This window comes from Alosa sapidissima, chromosome 15 (genome assembly GCF_018492685.1).
Source record: "Alosa sapidissima isolate fAloSap1 chromosome 15, fAloSap1.pri, whole genome shotgun sequence".
Classification (NCBI taxonomy): domain Eukaryota; kingdom Metazoa; phylum Chordata; class Actinopteri; order Clupeiformes; family Clupeidae; genus Alosa; species Alosa sapidissima.
This window is the reverse complement of record NC_055971.1, coordinates 16,650,606-16,675,333: the sequence shown is the minus strand read 5'-3', so window position 1 is coordinate 16,675,333 and position 24,728 is coordinate 16,650,606. Positions and strand designations below refer to the sequence as shown.

At 45.8% G+C, this 24,728-nt stretch overlaps 1 protein-coding gene across 4 annotated transcripts in view; it reads right to left on the bottom strand.

Annotated features, from left to right (window-relative positions):
• LOC121683849 (stAR-related lipid transfer protein 13-like) overlaps nucleotides 1–24,728 on the bottom strand; it is an 84,663-nt gene that overhangs the window by 9,177 nt on the left and 50,758 nt on the right. For 3 of the 4 annotated variants that reach the window (XM_042063690.1, XM_042063692.1, XM_042063691.1), the window contains 2 exons: nucleotides 4,300–4,371; nucleotides 2,588–2,669 (listed from right to left, as the gene is read on the bottom strand). In XM_042063690.1, coding sequence (XP_041919624.1) covers nucleotides 2,588–2,669; nucleotides 4,300–4,371 — 154 coding nt within the window. Of the gene's footprint in view, nucleotides 1–2,587; nucleotides 2,670–4,299; nucleotides 4,372–7,804; nucleotides 8,075–24,728 lie in introns of those variants that run through there. The other variant, XM_042063693.1, reaches the window with a different exon arrangement.

Here is a 24,728-nt window from a genome sequence, read left to right as displayed (position 1 = left end):
CAAAAAACAAAACATAGGTGAGCATGGCCTAATGGGGCCTCTGACCCAACACCCTGTAGCTGGCCCACCCTTTCATTTTGCTTAGCCAATTTAGCGTTAGCTCCAATTAAAACCCTCATGAAAGTTCTTACAGCAACAATGGGCTTTACAGCATTTCCAGTAAACAGTGAAAAAAAGAGCAGAGACAGAGAGGGAGGCACGCGAGGCGAGTCTTGGGTTTATGGCCCCACTCAGCCAGGAGATTGGAGGCCGGCTTGGAGGCTCTGGCACCGAGGCCGCCATTAAAAAGCAGAAAATGGCGTGCCTTTTAAAGACGCCGAGCTGCAGACCGACGGCCGTCGGGCGGAGGGAAAAGATGACGAAATCCGCCCCCTCTCTCTATCCTGCGGCTGCTCGCATGCGATGGGGAGAGAGCCAGACGTCATTGTTTGGTGGTGTGATAATGGACGCCTTTTTCTTTTAATGGCCACACAGACCCACTCTGGAGGCTGATGTCAAAACCTTGTGACGACAGCTGCCCTCAGATGTGGGCGAGATCACCAAGGGGGTTTTAAGCCCTGGATTTCAGCAGGGAGACTGAATGGCAAGCCCTCATTTGTAAACTGTAAGCTGGCTGGTTGAACTTTTTTGCCAATCTTGCTCCAAGGGGACCAACACACGGCAAATTTTCCACTCCTCTGCTCAGCTAAATTGATTGTTTTGAAGAAGTCACCTCATCTTGATGATGTGTACAGTACATATATGATTAGTCATTATAATTAGCCGTTTTAATTATAAGATCACTCAGGTGTGTCTTAGCAATAGCAGATGGACTAGACGAGCAGTACTGTCATCCCTACAGAGCCGGATTAGGAGCCACTAGTTTGAACCGCTGCTCTGACGTCTTCCTTCATGACAAAAACATCTGGGAGTCGGGTAAGCTCAAGGTAGAGAACATGCAATTAACCCCTGGTAACGTCATGGGATTGATTCCAGTGGAGCATGTGTATATGTATATAAATGCCTACTGTACGCTCCAACGTCCAGCCATAAATGACAAAATGTAGTGCTTGTGATGGGTTTCATCTGAGCAGGATATTGATGTGAATTTGTACAGCACCAAAACTAGCAGCAGTTGAGAGTTGGGGGGGATGGGGGGGGGGTATAAGGGTTGAGTCACACCCAGAGAATCATCATTAGGATCCAGCACATGACACCAGTTAGCGGTGCTAAGGAGACGGTGGCTACTGTGGGTTCAGGTGAATCGCCATTCAGGCACTGTGAGAAGTCCTGCTGCAGGACGGGACGAACGCCGCAGTCTCTGCCACTGCAGCACCAGAGAACGAGCCTAGAATTTAGAGGAGTTGCTTCTTCAGGAGGGGAGTGTTGGGAGTCACAGTATACTGAGTTGTGTAAAGCAACAGTAACCCCCTTCCCCACAGAGCCCTAACCAACACTCATACCCCCCCCCCCCCCATTCTTTTCCAAACAGGCAGTCTCCATGGCGACCATGGTGACTGTGCTGGTTTCATCTTAATTTTCGTGTGTTTACTCAAACTCAAGCTGGGGTATAGGGCGGGGAGAACACACACACACACACACACACACACCATTTGGCTGACAGTGGAATAGAAAAAAAAAGTCCGTATATTTAGAAATATAAACCACTTCAGACGATACGTCAGCTCTCTCCCCTCCAGTCATAATAACATAAGAAATACAACAACAGGGCTTTCAATGAGCTTAATTATGTCTACATGTGTAACAATATGCAGCGAAAGGTCAGAAACCCTCAAATGAACAAAGGCATGGCGTGGCGTGCTACGTCTGACAAAAGAGAAAGGTCTAGCAGTCTACCTAAGCCAGTCTGTTGTATTTCAGCTACGCTAATCCGATAATTCAGTGACATTTATGAAGGTCTACTCAGGCACACTAGCGGGGATAAGTGTAATTCATGTTGTTTATCTGCGGAGATCACCACCACTGCCACTCAAATGGCAGAGAGCCTTTATCCCCTGGGCCCAAGTCATAAGTACTGTCTGGAGTCACCTTTCACCTGACTATAAGCTACACTCAATCTTCACATCTGATACACTAGGCAGAGAACATACAGATTCACGAAAGAGTAAACAACTGGATAACCCGATATACTCAATGTATAAAATTTGATACTATTTTGATACACTTCTTAAATGACACAACACAACATAACATGATACCAATTCAAATAACCTGAACTCAATTCACTATTCTAAACAAAAGTTTATTCTAAACAAAAGTATAGAATTGCTAAGACAAAGTAGCCTGGGTGTTCCCATTCACGCTGCTAAGGCAGCCTGGAGACCATGGAGCAAATTTTCACCTGAGATAGGGAACCAATCACAGAACAGGGGGGAAAGCAAGACGATGATGAGCTATGCACAGACGCATTTGATAGACATCCGTGGCACCCAATAAACGGATCTGGGCATTTTTTTCAAATACGAGAAAATGAACGTTTGGTTCCCAGACCACGTCTCATTGAGAAGTGGTGGCGCTAGCCAGGCTAAAGACAAAGCAAAGCAGACATGTTATAGTATTGGTTTACATTATGCTCTAGAATCCTTACCGACAGAGGGGCTCCACCAGGTCTTTGTCTAGAAAATCGTGGTCTTTCTTCACAGGAGAGATGTCAATGGGAAACTGAGAATCTGAAAAAAGAAACCTACAGGTTAGCAACAGCATTCCTTAAGCATATCCCCCTAGCATCTCAAAAGATCACATTCATGATAAACAAGAGCGCACAGGGATTGCGTTTTTGTTAATGCCCTCCCCGCTATTTTCACTGCTCAATGGTCCGAGCCCTTAATGTCCAAAAAAGCAAGGGGGGTGATGGGCGGGGGGGGGTGCATTGCCTGGCTTTTGAGATACCCTAAATAACACATTCTTTCCAGAGCGATAGTCAAGGCCAGGGAAGCGTCCAGCTTGTTTTCGGCCGGGTAGATGTTAATGAGCAGAGACAGAGTTTGCCCCCCGAAGCAAGCTGAACTCAGGCCTGTGCGGGCTGAAGCAGCCATTACGTCTTGCCAGGAGAATGGCTCCTGCTCTTATGTAACACGGCTTGGTGACTAAATCCAGACCAGGCTGAAAAACTAGCATTCCTCTGCATTTGTATGGGGCAATTAGCTTCGGTAGTGGAGCAGTGCGCCATTTCAGAGGGGTCCCCCCCCCCTCTTGCCTCTAAGTGAAAATACAGACCCCAACAAAGCCTGGTTTGCATCAATCTGTCCCTGGAGCAGCAAAGCATTGAGCAACATCCCCGCAAAAATGGTTCAAACATGTGGCAAAGACAGTCAGTTCCTATAGCTCTGAAGATGTCAAGAGTGACAAATTATAGGTGCATGATGTCTGGAACTTGTGGAAACTCTAACCTATACTGAAGCCATTGCTTACATTTGGCAGGGGGAATTCCACATGCGCACATTTGTAAAACAGGGACCAAATGAAAGAAAAGAGTAATGTTTTCCTGGGCAACGGCAACCGTCCAATGGGCTTATCAAAAGAGAGAAAGCTGCTGAGAGAGGGTTTCTCTCTCATCTAAATACCTCTCCGGCCGGCTGAAGGGAAATTCACGATACCCTCACACCTACTACTCCGCAGCTGGCCAGAGAACTGTCAAGCCCTTTTCTGTGGGAGAGTCTGTTCTTGTCAGCAACAACGATGCAGTGTTTTTCTCCCATGACCTCAATCTTTTTAGTGGAGGACATGTTTTTGCAGTTACTCTAAACCTGGAACTGTCCAGACCGAGGCTCTCAAGCCAATACTCTCCGTTCTGCAGCGTTATGTGAGTTATACAAGGAGCTATGCTGAACTGACCCGGGGAAAAAAAACCTGGGAAAATCTTACAGTTAAACATACAGCATCTTTACATACGGTAGATGTAGGGATAACATGAGCGTCTTTAGGGTGCGGTGTTGAGGGCCAGAGAACCCTTTGTCAATGATGCTGTGAATAAAATCTAAACTGTTCATCCTGTATGTGTAATTGTTCCAACAAAATCCCTCACTGGCAACTCTGAATATTCCGAGATAACGTTTTCACAGTGTAGGTGGATATGCCAATCTCTCCAACCACTTGAGTCACCCGTCCAAGCCCATGCCAAGAACAGGCATTACAGTAAACCCACAGTTTTCTTTACATCAATCCACTGTTTGATGTTCCTGAAACTCCGACCACCACAAAGTCGTACGGAAATAACCTCCTAGGCTGGCGTGTGGACTACTGCTGGGCGTGATATCAGTGCTGTGGCTGGCAAACTGGTCGTGGGTATCTTGGCATTACCTTCAAAGAGCTGGGCGTACTGCGGGAATCCTGCTGCCCGGAGCCAATCACAGGCTTCTTTTGCTTCAATCTCTGCAAAACAGAAAGGTCAGAGGGCATTTAGATGGACAGAAAGGTCAGAGGACATTTAGAACCTCATTCGTCAAAAAAACATATGTGAGTAAGAGTAACAACTCCTGCTTAAACTGGATGATATGACTCGAAATGCACAGTGCAGGGTATCGTCAAAAACACCCTGCTAACACAGTACACAGTAGAACAGACACTCTCTCTCTCTCTCTCTCTCTCTCTCTCTCTCTCTCTCTCTCTCTCTCTCTCACACACACACACACACAGACACACACACACACACATAAAACAAAAACACATTTTGAATGTCCTCCTCTGTCTGCTCAGAGAGATCCCACAGACCTTACTCTACCAGCAACGACTTTCCCACCAGAGCAGCGGGGACATATTTTGGCCAAGTAAATACTTCACTCCAGGGCTTTATCAACACAGCCCAGCTCAGAGAGAACATCGCTGGCAAAGCCTGTCCCTCCTCAGGAGGCTTGTCATCCTCTCCATTTGAGAATATGCTTTAGTGTTTGGGGAGGGGGGGAAGCTGTAGACACAGTGTTATGTAAGTGGGTCTTTTTTCCTTTACTGTGCTTCTATTCCCCCTCCAAAGAACTCTTACAAGCAGACCGGCCCATTGGTCATGATGAGAACCTGGACGTAAAGCCTCCTATATCCTTGGCGATCTATCCGTAAGCCTCAAAGACTGATAATAGCTGGGGAACACACGGTCCTCGCGTGCAGGGGGAGATTCAATACGTGCCCCCGCACATCCCAAACTGTTTTTCCCTCTGAGCCCATGGTGTGTAAACAGTACGTTTTGGGGGGTTTAATAATGCTTTGGACATGTCAAAACATCAGAACATTATATGAATCCCTGTGGAATAAAGTTGGATTCATACTTATAAACTGAAGTTTAAAGTAAACTCTAGAGTTTAATATAAACTCTAATAACCCTTACGTAACATTTACAAAATGTAATTGGCAGGAGTTAAAAACAATTCATACAGACAATAATGTTCATTGGCACAGGAGTTCAGTTTGGTTTTCACTATATCTATCTACACCTATGTTGATGTGGTGTGATAAGTAATGCAATGTGTATACCGGTACTGCACTTTTTCATAAATGCATATGACTAGATGAGAGTAGTGTACTTTTCCTAGGGTTATATCATAAATGCATATGTTAAGATGTATCACAACAGATTTCTCTGGAAATGTCAATCAGACTGATATTATCAAGACGGCTTGGACATCTTGAAAGTAAATGTGTGAAGGCTTGAAGTCTCCCTCACAGCTGGCCAATTAAAGATCACAGCTGCAGCTGACCTCTGTCTTTGACTTGGGTCACACAGCTGACCTCCCGGTCTTCCAGGCATGACCTTTACCAGCTCCAAACTCCCCCCCCCCCCCCCCCCAATGATTTCAGGGACAAGACAGGAAATGGAATTTAGGCTGAAGCTATGGTCAACAGGGAACAGTAAAAGGTGTCAGTAAAAAACTGACTGCCAGGCATATCGTCTAAACCAAAGACTTATTCACACGGTACACAGATGCCAACAACCTACCGATTGTCTATTAAAAATAATGTTCTAGTCTGAATGTTCTTCCACAAATTGCTCTAAGGTGGATGTATACCTATCTTTCCACAGGACCCAGAGTCAAAGTCTAAGGAAAGCCATGTCCAAACAAAAGTAGAAGAAACATTAATGAGCTAAGGCATTCATTAACAATCTTTAATGCCCGCTTCTGTATAGATGAGCAAGAACACATCACCTAAATGACAACAGAAGATGTCACCATGACTGGTTTACTTTAACTCACCTTTTAAGAAAAAAAGAATCTCACTGGTGTTCTCACTGAGTACAACCGAACTTTAGTTCAACTCTATCCTTCTCTCCAACTGTATTCCTCGAAAGAAGATGTGGATGTGTGGATGTTACACCAGGTGAAATGAATGAAATCGGAGAGAGCGTGAAGTTTAAATGAGGGACACAAAGGCACTCCCACATCATCACCCCCCTCCCCTAACACCCCCAACCCCCCACCAACACACACACACACACACACACACACACACACACACACACACACACGCTACGCTCTACTCTACAGAGAGGGACAGTCAACATGAATGAAAGTCACGCCAAAACCGCAGCCTATCAGAGCACCAGAACAGGCAGTACAGTACAGTGTGGTCCGGTCTCACGCTGGCTCTCTCCTATTCACTGCCATTCATCACTTGTGACATGACAATCATGTCCCCATTCAGCTGGCAGCTGTGGTGACAGGTAAGCGGTCTCTCGCAAGAAACCTCATCTGCCCTCCACCCCGACAGCCCGCGTCAGCCGGGTTGCCATCACGACCTCATTCACCGTGGCAAACAAACACATATCAAAGTTCTCTAATAGCCCAATGCTGATTGTTGACTTCCCAACACAGTGGAGAACTTCAATAACAACTGGCAGGAGGAGGAGGAGGGGAAAGGGCAGTTCTATAGGAGTCCAGTGGGAGAGGTCAGTCTGAGGTAACGGATGCTCCCCTGGCTCACCCAGCCCTGGCACTCCTGTGGGCTGTCTGAGAGGACGGGCATTGTGTCGGGGCACAGACAGTGAAGACCTGACCAGCTTTCCTCACCCCCCCTCCACTACCAGGTGGGACCTGCGCTACAGTAGCACAACAGGAAACACGACCTGGGAATTCCACTGTACTCGGCATTCCGCGTAACACAATATGGAGACATTCTGTACAGTTTCCTTTTTTTTCATCCCCCCTTTTTTTTCTCTCTCTCTCTCTTTCTCTCTCTCTTTCTCTCCTTCTCTCTCTGGGAATCTCGGAGTTGAAAGACACTGTAGACACGGTGCCAGGTGTGGGGTGGGGGGTGGGGGGGGTCACTAAACAGCCCATGGGGACAGAGGTTTCACTGGAGTCGCACGCAGGATAACTGGGCACCCGCGGACAATAGCCAAGAAACAGAGTACTGCCATGGGGACAATGTCACGGAATACCAGTGGCGGTACGCTAAAAAAGATCCAAAAGGTGACACCTTCCGCCCCATTCAAACACCAACTTTTATGTAACTTACAGAAAAGAACATTCCGGTATGGAATGTAAAGAGTATTTAAATGTGTTGGTCCCAAGAGAGCAGAATTACAAACTTGCAACAGGAATTCAGACAATAATAAAAGCCTCCAGAAACCCCACATCACCCACTGACCAACAGATCAACGATAGCCAACCTCAATACACAACAGCAGCACTGTATAACTCAATCACAAAGCAAATACTCAAACAATGTCAAGAGCACCAGGCCAGCAAATCAGTATTTCTAAGGATGCCCATCTATGGAGATGTGAGATTAAGGAAATAATGTTTACTTCTTTTTCTTTTGCTGTAGAAATGGAGGAGATAAACGAAGAGGTAAGTGGTAGCGGGTGTGTACTCACTGGAGATCTTCATCCTAAAGCCATGGGGAGAGCTGGACATATGGACTCAGAGAGTCCGAGCGCAGTCCAGGCACAGCAGCATCCTCTTTCCCACGGCACAACGCATTCCAGACGCTACTGACGAGGCCCTGCTGCTGCTCACTACAACTGTTGCCTACTCTGCAAGATCTTTCTCCTCTCCTCTTCTCTCCTCCCTCCCTCTCTCTCTCTCTTTCTCTCTCTCTCGATCACACACACACAGACTTGCTCCCACCTCTTAAGTCTTCCCCTCTTTCATCATCTATCCTTCACAGACACATGTACACAAGCTCGTTCTTCCCCATATCTCCCCTCCCCATCTTTTTTTCCATCCTCATGACCCCCCAATACCCCCCCCCCCCCCCCACCGCCTCCTCCTTCCTCTACCTCAGTCAGCATTCATTCTCCCCTCCCCCTACTGCTACTCCCTCCTCCCTCTCCCCTCTGTTCCCCGAACCTATTACAACTCTTTCCTACCACTCACAACACATTTTTTGGCAGTGCCCTTGACAAACTGAGGCCAAGGGGCATAGTCTGACAGGATGCTTGCAACACGGGACTTTCTTACCCTGTCTCTTTCTCGTTTGTTCTGTATCTCTCTCTCTCTCTCTCTCTCTCTGCCTATCTCTGTCTTCCCTTTTCCACAGACACATTCAAACATTCCCATGACATCATTCAATCACTCTGACAACAGATTCATGTAAGTGCATCTATTTATACCACTGCTGTCCAGGAAGACTTGCTCTGGTCATCAGGGGAAAACACAAAGCGCTAATAAACAGGGAAGGCGGATATCGTCCAGTGCTTCAAACACACTATCCACTGTCTGACCCCCCCCCCCCCCAAGGAACTGTTTATTTACTGTCCACTAGAAAGAGAGTCTTGTGTTTGGAGTAGCTGGAATGGGAGGCTGAGTTAATCTCCAAATCACCCCTCTCAACACACATACACAAAACCTAAAAGATGTGGTTTGCTATGGCATGGGACCTTGAGGTTGTGCACAGGGAGGAAACAGGCCCATATTTGGGAATGCAAAGGGTATCTGCGTGGCATCTCCTGAATGACTAGTGGAAGCCCTGACTGCTGGAGAGTGGGGTTGTACTGGGGGGGTATACAGTACGCTAGCGATGACAGAGAGCTTGGGCAACCACTGGCTGTGAGTCAGGCCAACAGACTGCTCGCACAGACGCAATCGTCCCTCAACCACCCACCCACCCAGCCAGTCACCCACAGACCAACGTCAGTCTGCCCACAGACACACTAGCCCAGAGGGTATCAGCTGGATGAGGTGGCCATCACTACTGAGGAGGGGGGGGAGTTGTAGAGACTGAGGATCTCCTAACCACACACACACACACACACACAAACACACACACACACACACACACACACACAGCGAGAGGACCAAACCACAAACCAAATAACATCACGTTCCCAGTTGTTTTACAAGTGCCTGCTGGGTATTTCCAGGGAACAATTGTTTGCCATTTTTGGAAAACACAAGTGTGTGGTATTTTTTTTATTTATATTTTTGCTGTTTAAAATGGAACATAGATAAACTATAACATAAATACACTGAATGTGTTCTGTGTTTCCCAGTAGCTGCATGTATCATCAATGACAGTGTTATGTCTATTGTCTACATTACATTTTATAACCAAAGCTTCAGTCCCACCAATGTGGGATAAAGTGTAATCACCCTTGGCAGATTTGGGTCATAAAAAAGCAATAATAATTCGGTCCTTATTACACAACATTAAATCCAGACTTAATAGCAGAGCTCCAAAAGTTTTTTTTATATACCTGTTGGTCTCTTGCAGAGATTCCCACCAATTCCCACAGTAAAACAGAGCACTTAGGCAACTCAGCCATGTGTTTGCATATCACGTTTCAAAATAAGGGGCAAATGACGTGAGCGAGCAGACTCCACAAACCCACTCATCAATCTTCACCTCTGAAGCTTACGAGAGCTCCAGTAATATGGCTTTGCGTCTGGAGGAGAGCAAAGAACAACAATTCTGCCATCAACAGGAAACGGCTTGGAGGCAACATCTTGTAGCTCACGTGACTTAAGCCACCCCCCCCCCCACACACACACACACACACACACAACACAAACATACTGTACATACTAAACATAAATACACACTCTTTCATTCTTTCATTTTAGCATTCATTTGATGTGATCCTATCTTTCGCTTTCTCTCACGCATGAACATACAGTACCCAGACATGCAAACACTTTTGAATGAAGTTAATGCATTTTCCTCTCTCGCTCTCCCTCTCACCCCCAACACCAACTTCACACACACACACACACACACACACACACACACACACACACACACACACACACACACAAGCAGAGTGAATAAACCAGACGATAGTCGAGTTCATGTACACCCGCTTCTTCTTGGGAAAGCACCTTGAGGCCCTGACGCATCATTTCTCAGACTCCCTCGCTCCTCCCACACTCCCTCGGGCAGTCAGGTCTCTCTCTCTCTCACACACACACACGCACACACACACACACACACACACACACACACACACACACACACACACACAGACCTCCTCTCTCCCCTCTTACACTCCCAGACAAGGTGACCAGGTCACTGCTGTCTTTACAGTAAAACAGCATGCTCCAGACCTAACCTAACCAAACCCGATTTCCCCCCCTCACAGCGTTCTTCCTAATACGTCGAAATACCTGAGCCTCACACACCCCAAAAACATTTATTGCTGTCTGGAGTAGTTCAGAACAACCGTGCACGGTGGGATATGAGAAACATTTCCCGAAACACCAACTCATGATTCATTCTATCAGAGTACAATATCGCAGCATTTCTTGCCAGAAGGACATTGTCTATATTCTCAATATAGGGCTACCGGTATATATTGATGATGCTATACATACCTTGTTCATCTTTTAAACTAGTTTTTGTCATACACCACAAACCACACATTATCAGTCTACCCTATAGCCTCAATATCCATATGCAAAAATACAATGAAATCCACTCATTTTTGTTTAGTTGCACACTAATAACTTGTACTCCATTCATTTGTTGTCCATTCCTTTGCTAAATCTAACCTGTGACTGACTTCACACAGAGAACTCATAACACACATTCACAGGTTTCTGACTGACACGACCCAGGTTGAGCTGATAAGGAGCTCTAAGAATGACGCCCCCCCCCCACCCCACCATACCTCAGGTCACCCCGTGTGTGTGTCGTGGGAACATTGAGCACTTTAATTAACTTGGGCTGACCCGGCAGGTACTAGCATCCTGAGCACAATGCTCAGGGGCGTGCACCCCGCCACCAGAGGCATGCTGGGGATTATCTCCCAGTCTCCGCAGCGTGGCGTTCCCCTACGCTTCATAGCGGGATGCTCAAGCAGGAAAGCCGGGAACGCTAGCTGGGGAAAAAAGGCTTTTCCCGGTAAATGAAACGCAAGCATGTCATGTGACTTACTGACACAGTTTGGTATGACCTTGTCTAAACCACTTGATGGGATAGAACTATGTGATAGCAAATACCAAAGTCTATTTTTGGTCATCGGACGGAGGTCGAAAACAAAGAAGTAGATAAAAGACACACACACACACACACACATGCACACACACACGCACACACAAACAAGCTCTCACACACACACACACACACACACACACACACACACACACACACACACACACACACACACACACACACAGACAGAACCTGTCACCAACTCCACAGCTGAGCAGGGACTATGGCTACAAATTTAGGCAGTGCTATTGGGGGAGAGGGGGTGTTGCTAGGCACCCGCTGCAACTTTCCCATAATACAAAGGTGAGGGGGGAAAAACTGAGGCCAGGAGGAGAGCACGACCGGGCTTTGGGCTTTGTGGTGGCTGGCAGAGGGTGGTGGGATCCCCACTCCAGCCCACAGATCCACAGCCATCAAACGACTTAGACCACGAAAGACCGACCCCTTAACTCGATTTTAATGTGCTCTCTCAAATAAGCAGACCCCAGTGACTTCTTCAGCTCCTCACCCATTAGCAGAATCGGGTTTGTGATGATCAGAAGCTCTTTACAGAAACTTACAGGTGGACAACCACTTTTAAGCCATGATGAACTTTTTGGTCGATTAGTTGAGAGCAGACAACATTTACTTTTTCGAAAGAACCAGATGGAGACCTTGTTTGGTTTCAAATAGTGCGATAAGAACCTTAAGTGGCCTTTGGGTACTCAGAGACACTGCTAACATCAGTACCGGTCTAGAGCGTTTCTGTTCCATCCAGTTCACCTCTAATGTGACTGACAAAGTAATAATCAGTCATCATTCACCATATCACAAAAGCTGTCACAAAGCAGCTTACCTTAGTTCAAAACCAAATACTGAGTTATAATATAAGGAAACAGCTAAAGAAATCTCAATTAAGAATGACCTTTGCATCTCTTGTTTGCAAGCACAAGACAGAAGGCTTACACTGAACCTCTGGGGCATGTATGGTATAGTCATACAGTATACATATTCATACACTGTATGTCTATACCATATCACATATCATATCACATTCAAGCCTTTAAGCACCCATTGTAGCCGTTACAATAACACTGACCTCTGCCTCTGATTCACTTCATCCTGGGTCGTGGGTGAGAGTTGAGGAATGTTCTAGGTCAGGCTTACCACACACGTCTGTCACAGACAAGTCTTCAGAGGAGAAAGACTCGCATTTCACTGTCCACAATGAGGCCACGTTGGACATTTTTGTCGTTTCTTTTTGAGGGGGGGGGGGGGGGATGCCGAGTATTTGTTTGAATGACCCATCGTTCCTTCCCCTTACCCAATGAAGTCCAAGTCGCACATCAAAGTGAGACTGAGAGGCCCCCGATGGGGGCTTATTGATTCTGCGGGCAAATAACAGGAGGGAGAGAACTACACGGTCGCAGTCGCTGACCACTACAGAGGCCCACAGGGGTCAGATGTCAGTCCTACTGTTTTTTCTCCTCTAAAGATTTTGTGTTGAATTTAAACAAGCGCGTGCAGCTGTAGTAACAACTGCCACTCCGCGCCAAGTGACACCCGAGATCGCCGAAGCTTTCATCTCCAAGGGTAACCAAGGCCCTCGAGCCTTTCTCCTGAGCTAACATACGCTAATATACAAATGCACAAACAAACACACACACTACGCCCCACACATGTATAAGCAATCATGCGCGTGAACACACACAAATGTGTGTATACACTCAGATATAAAAATGCCTATCAGCTTCAATAAATACACCAAAAAATATGTGAATTGTTTGGTCCCAAAATGCTAAATCTCATTAAAAAGTCATGTTATGTTGTGTATTTCAGGTAGTATCAATAAAAGTGCAGTTGTGTTGTTTTGATTGTAAAGATGTAAATATAAAGATAGTAAAGATAAATCAAATAACAATAACCAAATTAAAGTTCCACTGAAATTATTTGGGAAAACAAAAATGAACAACATGATTTAAGAAAATTCACCAAAATAGAGGATCGTTTGGAACCAAACTCTTCATGTACACAGACATACAGTATACACAACTAAAAATGTGCCCCACATCATGTCGCCTACAAATGTGTCCTACATTATGTTGCCTTCAAATAGCTTGCTGTGCTTAACGGAATATGCTGCAGACAGACACCACCACATTCCATCACAGAGGCATTTACAGCCTTGATGCTTTATCTGGAAAAACTCTCCTCCAAAACACATTTCCATGTTGTAAATAATTGCATGATCCAAATTGTGGAAAAATCCCTTCAAGTTGTTTTTAATGGAACCCTTCACTATTGAAATCTTAAACAGGTCTTCTGGAATAAATAAGTGCATACATGTATTTGTGTGTGTGTGTGTGTGTGTGTGTGTGTGTGTGTGTGTGTGTGTGTTTGTGTGTGTGTGTGTGTGTATTTGGAAGGAAGGGGGAACAGTGAGATTCTGGGACACTCAGGAGACCACAGGTACTCAAAAACAGCCATTCGTTTAAGGATTCACACGTTCGGCCCGTGCAATGTGAAAGTAAGATGGCACATTTGAGCCCGTTCTTGTGGCCTGCCGGGGGGGGAAAGGGATTCCCACATCAACCCTTTCTGGGTCTTAACAGCCCCAACCACCAGTCTCTCGAGTTTCACCCCCATGCTCATTATGGATGTTCACACTCAGCTCCAGGGAAGGGGCGACCCCAGAGGCCACGGCCTGCACCACCCCGGGGGCTGAAACCCAGGATGTCTGACAATCAAATCAATCCAGGCAAGTATGTTAAGAGAGAGAGAGAGAGAGAGAGAGAGAGAGAGAGAGAGAGATGAAGAAGTAAAAAGTGAGGAAAGAAGGAAAGACAGGGAGAGAGAGAGAGAGAGAGAGAAAGAGAGAGAGAGAGAGAGAGAGAGGGAATAAGAACCTGACGGCTCCGCTCCCATACACCATTACAGCCTGGTTTGAGGGTGTCTGAAAGATTGTTCAACGGCTCACCTGGAAACCATTGAGTGCCAATGGGAGATGATTGACTTGTGTAGTGCACACACACTTAATGGTGCGTCCGTTTCTGATCTGTTTGAGAGTGTGTGTGTGTGTGTGTATGTGTGTGTGTGTGGGGGGGGGGGGGGGATGGGGGGGTTCTCTGGTGTTCCCACGTGTGGACCCGCATCAAACATGCTCAACCTTACTACAGACAGGTGTCTTTCCCATCTAGTCTAGTCTAGTCAACCAACCATCACACAAACACACACAATAAATCCCCACATAACGACCTTATTACATACACACTCACCCCCAGCACCACCACCGTATGCATAAACACACACACAATCAGCACAGGACGAGCACATGAATGCCATTAACAGCTTTCAGGGTCCACTGCTGCATAGCAGGAAAACAGGGGGTACAGGGGAATGCCCAAAGGGCGCGCGCGGCGTGGGGGGGCCGAGGAAGGAAAGATCTCCAAAAGCTCCACCACCACCAATAGCAGGGAGCTCCAGTCCCCGAGCAGAGCACGAGTAGCGGAGTGCTAAGTGCTAAACGCTTCCAGACGACTGGAGGGCGGCCATTTTCCCACACATGCTAAAGTGTTTTGACAGGCAGATTGGTGGCCTCTCAAGAAGGATTTGCTTTTTTTTTTTTTTAAAAATGAGGATAGAACAACAGCAACTCGGAATCTATGGAGCTTTTCCGGCCCCAGGCCGCTCCATCAAAGTAAAGCCGCCCTGTCGTCTCTGAGGACACTTTAAACATCACCGCAAAATCCTCCGGCGCTCCTGGGTGATATTAGCAGAAAGAGCGTTATTAGTTCTCCATGTCCAAACTGTCCAAAAGACACACAAACAACACCCTAGCACTAACACACTGACAGCTGAAGAAACAGTGACATGGATGGGAATGGGTTGGCACACATGGACTGATTAGCTACTAATCACTACTGCCTGTGGGCAGGATGTAGCCCTGACCACTAACACCCAGGCCACAACTGGGCCACATCTGGGCCACATCACTGTTCATCTGGGTCATTCTCACATGGCTACATGCAATCAATTCCCCATGCTTCTTAGAGGCTACTAGAAAAGGGCATTGTAACTTATGGTCCGATACAATAACAGCGTGACCAATGCATAAAGCCAGGTTCTTTGCCAATCAGGTTAGCTATTTTGACAGATAATCTGAAATATTATATATCCCAGCAATAGTCCCTGACCGTGACTGGTGTGTGAGTGTGTGTGTGTGTGTGTGTGTGTGTGTGTGTGTGTGTGTGTGTGTGTGTGTGTGTGTGTGTGTGCGTGTGTTTGAGTGTGTACGTGTGTATGTGTGTGTGCTTGAGCGTGTACATGTGTATGTGTGTGTGTTTGAGTGTGTACATGTGTATGTGTGTGTGCTTGAGAGCATACAGTATAAGCTGCAACCTGTTGGTTCTGCTGTTCTGTAATAACATGTCCGTTACATGCGGTGTAATCCTGTTCGCCTGGGGTGCCGTGTGTGTGATACAGATCTCAGGTTCCGTGTCCTAATCACAGCCTGTGTTCTGTAATTCTTTCCTCTGCCTCTGATGACTGCGAGTGTGAACACTGTCATTTTGTTTTCCACTCAGCTGAGCAGCTGCCTGGTAAACTTCTTCAGCCCTGACTACCAGAGAGGCAGACGAGGCGGGGTTAGGAGCGGGATTAGGCTTAACTCACACACTCACACACAATGCTAATTAGGAACTGGTGCGTGCTTTGAATTACGAAGACATGGGATTCATCATTCCTACGAACACAGGTGAGAACAATTATGCTGTTTACGAACACGTCATGAAACCGATGTAGACTTTTCTTAGGAAGCTTCTTAGGAACTAATTTAAGAAAATTCTGATACCTTGCAGATAAATAGATTTATATGAGAAAAATCAAAGCATACATGCCCTATCCATATGATATAGTGGGTCTTATGGAAATAAAAATCTTGCAGTGCGGACCACACACAAGCCAACAGGAGCTCAATAGGACGGCATATAAGAGCTGGACCTAGTTCCAGGATGCATTCTGTCAATAACCAGTTATTAAACGGTTCTAAGCAGAATGTTCCAAGGTTTAGGTGAGCAGACTAAAGGAGGCTAAAGAATGGAATGCCTCTCAGTTCCGAGCTGTGCTCCTGTTTTTTGAGATGAAGCCACAGGCCACACAGTGCGAGACACCGCCCTCTAGAGGATGACAAGCTAATGTGCATCCACATCGAACAATACCAAGCTCCAGAGAGTGTATGCCTGAGAGTGTATGCCTGAGTGTTGGTTTGAATGTTAATATGATTTTGGATAACAACACAGATACTGTAAATTGGAAGTGAAAAAGGATGCAACAGCTGGAAGGAAGAAGCCAATGCAATACTCAGTCAAGACAATACTAAGAGAGACAGAGAAAGAAACATGAAACCATATTGACATGTACAATGTTCAATGGAAAAAGACATACTTAGTGTCAAAAGACAGCAGACAGCTAATGATTATAGACATGCACAATATCCTAGAACAATGAGACCTTTGGCAAGTCACGTGGAATGACAGACACACACACACACACACACACACACACAGACACAGATACAGACACAGACACAGACAGACACAGACACAGACACATACACACACACACACACACACACACACACACACACACACCAGTCATTAGTCAGAAGAGTGTCTGTGTGTCAGGTCCTAGTCAGACAGCCAGTTCCTGTTAGAGAGGGCTGTAAACAGGACACAGTTGTGTGTTCGTCTGTGGTCGCCCACAAGGCCACCGGCTCTCTCATGTCCCTCTCCTGGTTCAGTTTATGTTTTTTTATTTCTGATTATTAAAGCATGTTAATGACTTAGTAAACCTGACCTGCAGTAAATGTTATAATACACAAAGAAAGCCAATAAGGTATTGCATACCCTGCTGGTTTGCTGTTGTGTGCACGTCAACCAGTAGAGGGTGATAGTGAGTTAAAAAAACATAGACATACTGTACACACCAGCAAAGACTTTGTAGGACTGTACCTTTGTGACACTATTATGGCCTCAGAAATATCAAATATGTGGACATGGTGAATGATTGCTTTCTTTTCAAGGCAGCTATTAAATTCCATCGGTTCTTACCAAAGTAAATCGGTCAGTGGAATTTCTAAAACAAGGATAACACACAGCAGATATTTGATATTTTGAATTTGAAGCCAGGAATTTCACACATGAACAAAAATATGTACTTTTCCAGCCCTCTACAGCCAATCATTAGCAACAGTGTATCACAGCTACAAATAACATTCTTAGGTCACCAGATGTTTATATTGTTTCAGTATCTGTCATAAATCAGTATGTAGGACCAGGTTAATGAGTTACTCTCCAGCAGCTATTAGACGAGCCTAGGTATGCTCACTTGTCAATGATTGCCTGCCCTGGCCATATGGCACCTGACCAGGGTTATCTAATGGGGCGGGAGCAGAGGCCTTGAGTGTGGAACAAAATTCAGGTGGGAACAGGTTGATGGAAAGAGCTGTGATTCAGCCACAACTAAATACAATTCAGTACAGCTCACGTAACAATATAATATAATTGCATTCCCATGATAGAATGTGGTGGAAAAAGAAGCCCATATCTATTTGTGCATGTGTTATCAAGTATCAAATTCTTTTAACGAAAGAATATAGAATTTTGTAAGAATGCAGATTCGTGCCCATTTTGCTGAACAACATGACGGAGCAATATTAAACCTCCGCACAGATACTATATCTGCAAGTGAGAATGATGCAACATCCTGTAGCCAACCTCAATTGCCAACTATCACAAAAGCAACGTCCTCATTTTGACACCTTGCTTTCTAAACAACTAGATAACATCAACCTTGAAAATTGTGCATAAACCTATCTCCTCATTATCAGCTAACATTGTCACTTCATTCACTGTACATACTGTATTGGTTGGTCTTAAGTTCATGGAGTGACAGAGTATATTACCTAAAACATACCTCTATTTTTATTGTAGTCGCCTCATGTTACAACTATTATTTAAATAATTTAAGGTTTCTTTTTACAACCAGTCTGACTCAGGGACTAATAAGGGATATTCCCTACTCCTAAAATATCCCTCTGACACATACAACTCATGACCAACTCACATCAAAGCAGGCCAATGGCTGAGACATAAATATGATACTTACTGAACCTAGGTGGCAATTTATACGTTTAAGCCTTTAATTTTCTTGCATGACACAGACACACAAACACAACACCACACACACACGTACACAAACACACACACACACAGAGAATGAGTGGCCTATATGGACAAATAAACATACACACGCATGCACGCACGCACGCACGTACACACGCACGCACGCACACGCACACACATGCACTCACACGCACACACCATCATACACTGCATTTTATTTTACTTTTACCTATTTATTTTATTCTTATGAAAATCTACTGACAAGTATGTGTGTGTTCAGATTTATTGTATAACTGCTTTGGCAATATGAGTGAGCTTGTCATGCCAATAAAGCATTCTTGAATTTAATTTAATTAAATTGAGAGAGAGAGAGAGAGAGAGAGTGAGAGAGAGAAACACCACCATCAAGGGAGAGTGTTTCACAAGATCGTTCCTTCCCGTGTTTGACTTGTTAACATTCTTTAGCATGAATTAAATGAGCCACAATATCTACTGTCTATGAATACCCAAACAACATACAAGTGCTCTCAGTGGATTCAAAACAAATATGACAAGAGAGAAAATGAATGCCCGGTGAAGACCACTTCACCTGGACGTTATGAGACTACCACGCTCTTCAGCACCCTGGTTGAATAATTCATCCCATGGCTCTGAATGAAACCTTGAAGTGGGGTTTGTTTCCGCAGAACTTGAGAGACCCATACTCTCATTCATTCATACTGACCTGTACAACCCTCAAAGGACTGCATCCCTGCATAAATGCCACTTCAGAATGTAAAACTACCCCCCCCCCCCCATCCCTCCACAAACCCCTCACATCTCATCCCAATACCACTTCAGTGCCAGTGAGTGGCTTCAGGCTGATTGAACGATCAAGCCCCTGAGAATTGGGGACCGGCGGTAACGGGGAAGAGGAGTGCTTGTCCTCCTTTTCACCTTGAGAGGTTGGGTCCGCCACATCCTCCTTCTCCTCTTTCTCCACTCTCTCTGTCTCCTCCTTTTCTAACGAGCATTGGACTCTCGAGCCTCTGCCTCACCCCTCTCCACTCATCTCTCCTCTCCTCTCCTCTCCTCGTCACAGGACTCATGTGCTCAATGTCTGCATTGTTTATGGGGAGCAAGCGACAGAGGGCCGCTTCTCCAGTGCAAAACAGGAGGGAGGAGAGGAAGAGGGGTGGGAGGGAATCATGAAACAAAATCTTGTTTTTAAGATGCATGTGGACTGATGTGGAAAAAATTGTTCTGCCCTCCCAGAGGAGAGATGAGAGTGGAGGAAAGTTGTTAAGCTCAGAGACTAACAGATGTGGATTTGGCGCATGAAAGAGAGAATATCACTGAGATCTATACAGTCAGAATCCTGATGGCCTCAAATAGCTGAGGTAGATAAAACTAGCAAATGACAGTATGTCAGCACCAGTAATTACTGACCAATTGAAACAGTCTTACGGAATGCCCCTAATAATATAGCTTTAATTTAGGCAACCCTGTGACTCTGTTATTCTGTTATAACTATACAAAACAATACAGTTTTAAAAAGAGCCCGACTGATAATTTGGCAATATATTCGGCCGTTATTAGCTATTTGCCAATCTATCAGTATCGTCGTCAACTTTTTAATATGCAAAATATTTGAAAAAATGTGTACATTGTGTTTGTTAAAAATGAATATCGGCCATCATTTCGAAATTAGTATCTATCATTAAAACCCCAGTCTGACTGTAATTTTAGACAAATCGTAAGAGGGAAGCTGACCTGTGCTCATACAAATAAGACACTGCAAGAGCATGACAGCAACTGAGGATTGCAGGGAAAGCTCCATGTGATCAGTGATGAAAGTCTGTCTGCTCCACAAAGGCATCTCAACCACGACAGACCCTCACGAGGCCAGGCCCCATGATCCATCACACACGATTAATCACACAAACAAACACACACACACACACACACACACACACACACACACACACACACACACACACACACACACACACACACACACACATACACACACACACACACACACACACACACACACACACACAAACTCACTCAGCTGTCAAACTATAACTTAGGAGACAGATTTTAAGGTGACAGCCAGGATGAGAGACATTGTCAGTCCCAGAGACGATGAGTAGGGCCAAACAAATGACACCCGAGGGTCACCACGGTCGCCAAAAGGCGTGTCACCGAGGTCAGGTGAGGCTCTGGCCTTTCTTTAAACCCCTTGCAGACACAGAAAAGGCCTCGGTTAGCAGAAAGACTGTTAGTCACACTCAAAAACCCCCTGCTCCACAGAAAGGTGTAAAACACTCATGAGACACTGATCCGCACTGACAGATGCTGATGAGAGCTTTGAGGACTAGAAGACTCTACTTTAAAATATGGTAAACTAATTCCACAGAAGAAAGCAACTTAGAAAATATATTTGAATAATTGAGTTCTTTGAATGATTGAGATTTCTGAGTTATTGTGAAAAAGAAACTGTTGAAATACTTCCTTCTGGGGTTTTTGTTTTGCATTATATTCTATTTGTCCTTGTGGTTTGGTGACAGCGTTCGAGTTTTTCCTCCTCGCTGCGTTCCGCTCTTTATAAGGTGGTTATGAGATCCTTCTACTGATGCCAATGTCCAGCTCAGCGCGGGAGTCCAGGCTGGAAAAGAGGGGGAATAGCACGGCCTCTGTGCCGGGGGAAGAGGAAAAAACCAGAGTGAAGGAAAATGATCAGGAATTCGGGGGCGGGGAATCAAGAATCCTGCAGGAAATTTCCCCTGCATGAAGTCATGAATAGCTCATTGATTCCACTCTGGCGGGGGTTTGTGGTGTGTGTGTGTGTGTGTGTGTGTGTGTGTGTGTGTGTGTGTGTGTGTGTGTTACTCTCAATGTCTGGATGTGAATATGTTAGTGTCTAGTGTGAGCATGTTTATGGGGGCTGTCTGAAAGTATAGTATATCTACATATATTAACGTATGTCTCTATATCACTCTGTGAGTGTATACGTGTTTGAGTAAGAATGTACCTAGAAGTACTTCTATGTGCTTGTTGTGGTGTATAGGATACTGTCTGCATCACAGAGCTGGACACCACCATCTGGCACTGGGTGAATCAGTGCGTGTTAACATATGTCTTTATTCCGTTGCAATGGTGTTGCACTCAAACGAGTGAAACTGATCTAGTGCAATAACCATATAGTCCCATATGGCTAACGTCGTAACTGTTGTCTAACATTTTTAGCTAGGCTATATGTTAACATCATCATAGTTACTGATACTGTGAGGTTAAAGCATCTACTGTGTCCTGTTGGGAGATGTGTGAACACCACCAGAGGGGCAGAGAGAGGACCAGGAGAATCTGGACACCAGATGGGTCAAAACGAACAGCAGGAACGCAGGGAGAGAGGATACACGCACACACACACACACACACACACACACACACACACACACACACACACACACACACACACACACACACACACACACACACACACACACACACACAGACACACACACACAGACACACACACACACACAAATAAGGACATCAGGTCCTACAGTTACTGCTTTCCACAGCATAGACAGAGCAGCTCAGCCAGATGAGGAGAGGGTGGACTTGAGGAGAGGGAGCTTATTCACTTGAAGCATTATTGAATTTTAAGAAACTAATGGACCAAGCGGACTCTCAGGGATGGGTGGAACAGGACACATTTCTGCTATGTGACCATGAGGAATGAGGTCAAGCGCTGGGCTGCTAAAGGCTTTCGGGCATAAATTCTGATGGGGATGAAATTGAACTAATGTGAAAAAAGTAAACCCATTAACCCAGAGATGCAAACAGGCATGCATGGGCTGGTGTATCTCAACTGACCAGAAAAGGACAGAGAATCTGTCCTCTCCAAACATCATCTAAGCTCCTGAAATGCCAACGCGATGGCCACGCGACAAAGACTGTGTGGAATTCAGCCTGGAAACATTGCTTCACCGACATCGACAAAACGCATGCTCACATGCACTCACACACATACAGATTTTATAAGTCATACACAGACAGTCACAACCACACACTGGCCTCACACACACACACACACACACACATACACACATTCACACACCCCTCCCCTGTCTAACTGCGCTGTGTCAACAACGAGCAGGCCTGCTGGAATGCGGAATCCACTGGTCAGTGAGCGTAGGGGTCACTGACGATGACACTTCACTCTCACTGGCCATCAGATCCCAGGTCAGCCAGCAGCACTCACCCACCAACCACCCAACGCGCCACAGAGCCGGCCTGACTTAGCCAATGATTATTAACGCTCACAGCCGTCAGACAGTAAGAAAACATCCTCTCCTGCCACGGTCGGGTAGGAGGGTGGGGGTGAAGGTAGGGGGTAAAATGTCTGTCTGTGTTATTGCCACTATTCACCCCTCCATAGGGGGACCGGGGCAGGGAGAGAGTGGCCGAATAACCACCCACTTACAGTGAAAAATGACCACAGAAGGATCGCAGTGGAGCTTCTGAGATCACGCCGACTATTCTAGACATGATAATCATCAGTGAAGAATGTGCTTATTTTCACAAAGCCAGCCTTGGAATGGCTCTGGATGGATCTAGATTATGCTGATAAACTATACTTCCTGCGGTGTGGACCTGGGAATTTTCCAGGTGCCCAAAACAGAAAAGAATTTACTACGTCTGATCCTGGCTTCTCACAACTTACAACCAAAGCGCAACATTTTCTAGAATCTTCCTGAATCCACGATTGGCTACGTAGAGATGGCACTATACAATGGCAACGTTTTTTTTTCAGGTGGCAACTATGCATGTCTTGTAAAAGGGTACCAATGAATGAGCAGCACTGTAAATCAACAAAACATGACAGGAGGAAATGGTGTCTGCAGACAATGACTGATGAGTCACACCTGACAGCACCATGGCGAGCAAAACTTCAAAACAAGCTTGGCACTCACAACTTGCATTCCTCCTATCTTCCCCCACAGGTGACCCACATAGCTGCTGTGATGACAAAGCAGACAACTTTGATCCCTACACCACACACACACACACACACACACAGACACACAGACCCAAACACAAGACTTCACATGCCCTTGCCACCGCCACCAGACATCTGAGAATCACAAGCTCTCCATGACACACACACACACACACACACACACATGCACACATGTACACACGCAAACGCACAGCAACAATACCAACATACCAACACCAGCCTCCAGGGAACGTGTAACAGTCTGTGGATGAACAATAACTGGTCTATACGAATCCTTTCTTCGGTGCCACTGACTAATGGTATGCCCCAACAGACACCAAGCCCACACACACCATCTCTGACGTGCACAAACACACGTGCCGAGGACGCTGAGCACAAGGAGCTCTGTCCACTATCTCGGGACCTTGGGACGCCTCATTACGCAACGCCACTCAAGCACCGATGCCAGCCTCACACGCCCTTAGTGATAAAGCTTCATGCCAATGGTGGCGGATATTGCTCTGTTGGCTGACCCAAGAGGTGTGTCCTGGGAACCCATGAAACCCCAAACCTTTGATCTCACCCTGCAGTAAGGCACTGTCAACTGGGCAGGGGGGGGTTGACAGGGGGGTTGTGGGTGCTGTTGTTATGCATGTTAAGCTGGCCTCCTCCCCCAGGTAAGACACACATTGTGTGTCACTGAAACACAAAGACAGGGGAGGGGTAGAACAACTCAAGGGAGGTCAATCCTGGTGTTGTCCAGCTGTAGGGCACTGTCCTCAAGCTTGTGGCCTGCACTCTCCCAGGAAAAAGGGCCGCACGCTGGTCTCCCCTTTCTCCAAGGCCTCAATAAAGGTTTTAAAATGCTTGGGAAATGGTCTTGATTTAATGACAGACCCGAGGGACGTTGCGGTTGTTCTCTGTGCTGGCGTCAATGCAACCAAACCCACAGTATAACTATCAACCACAGGGTTAAGGGTCAGGTTTGTATTACTGCTGCATATTTATCTCAGCCTCTCAAATGGGCTCTATCTAAGGGAAACTACATACTACAATGGTGAATAAGTCTCACTTGAAGTTCCAGGCTTTTGTTACTCCAGCCAACACTCCTTTACTGCAAACACTGAAGGGCCAAAGTTGAAGCTTGCTTAATATTGTCAACTCATTTCGCTCCAGTGATCAGTGAGCAGCCACACGTCACACGTAATAATTTGAAGATG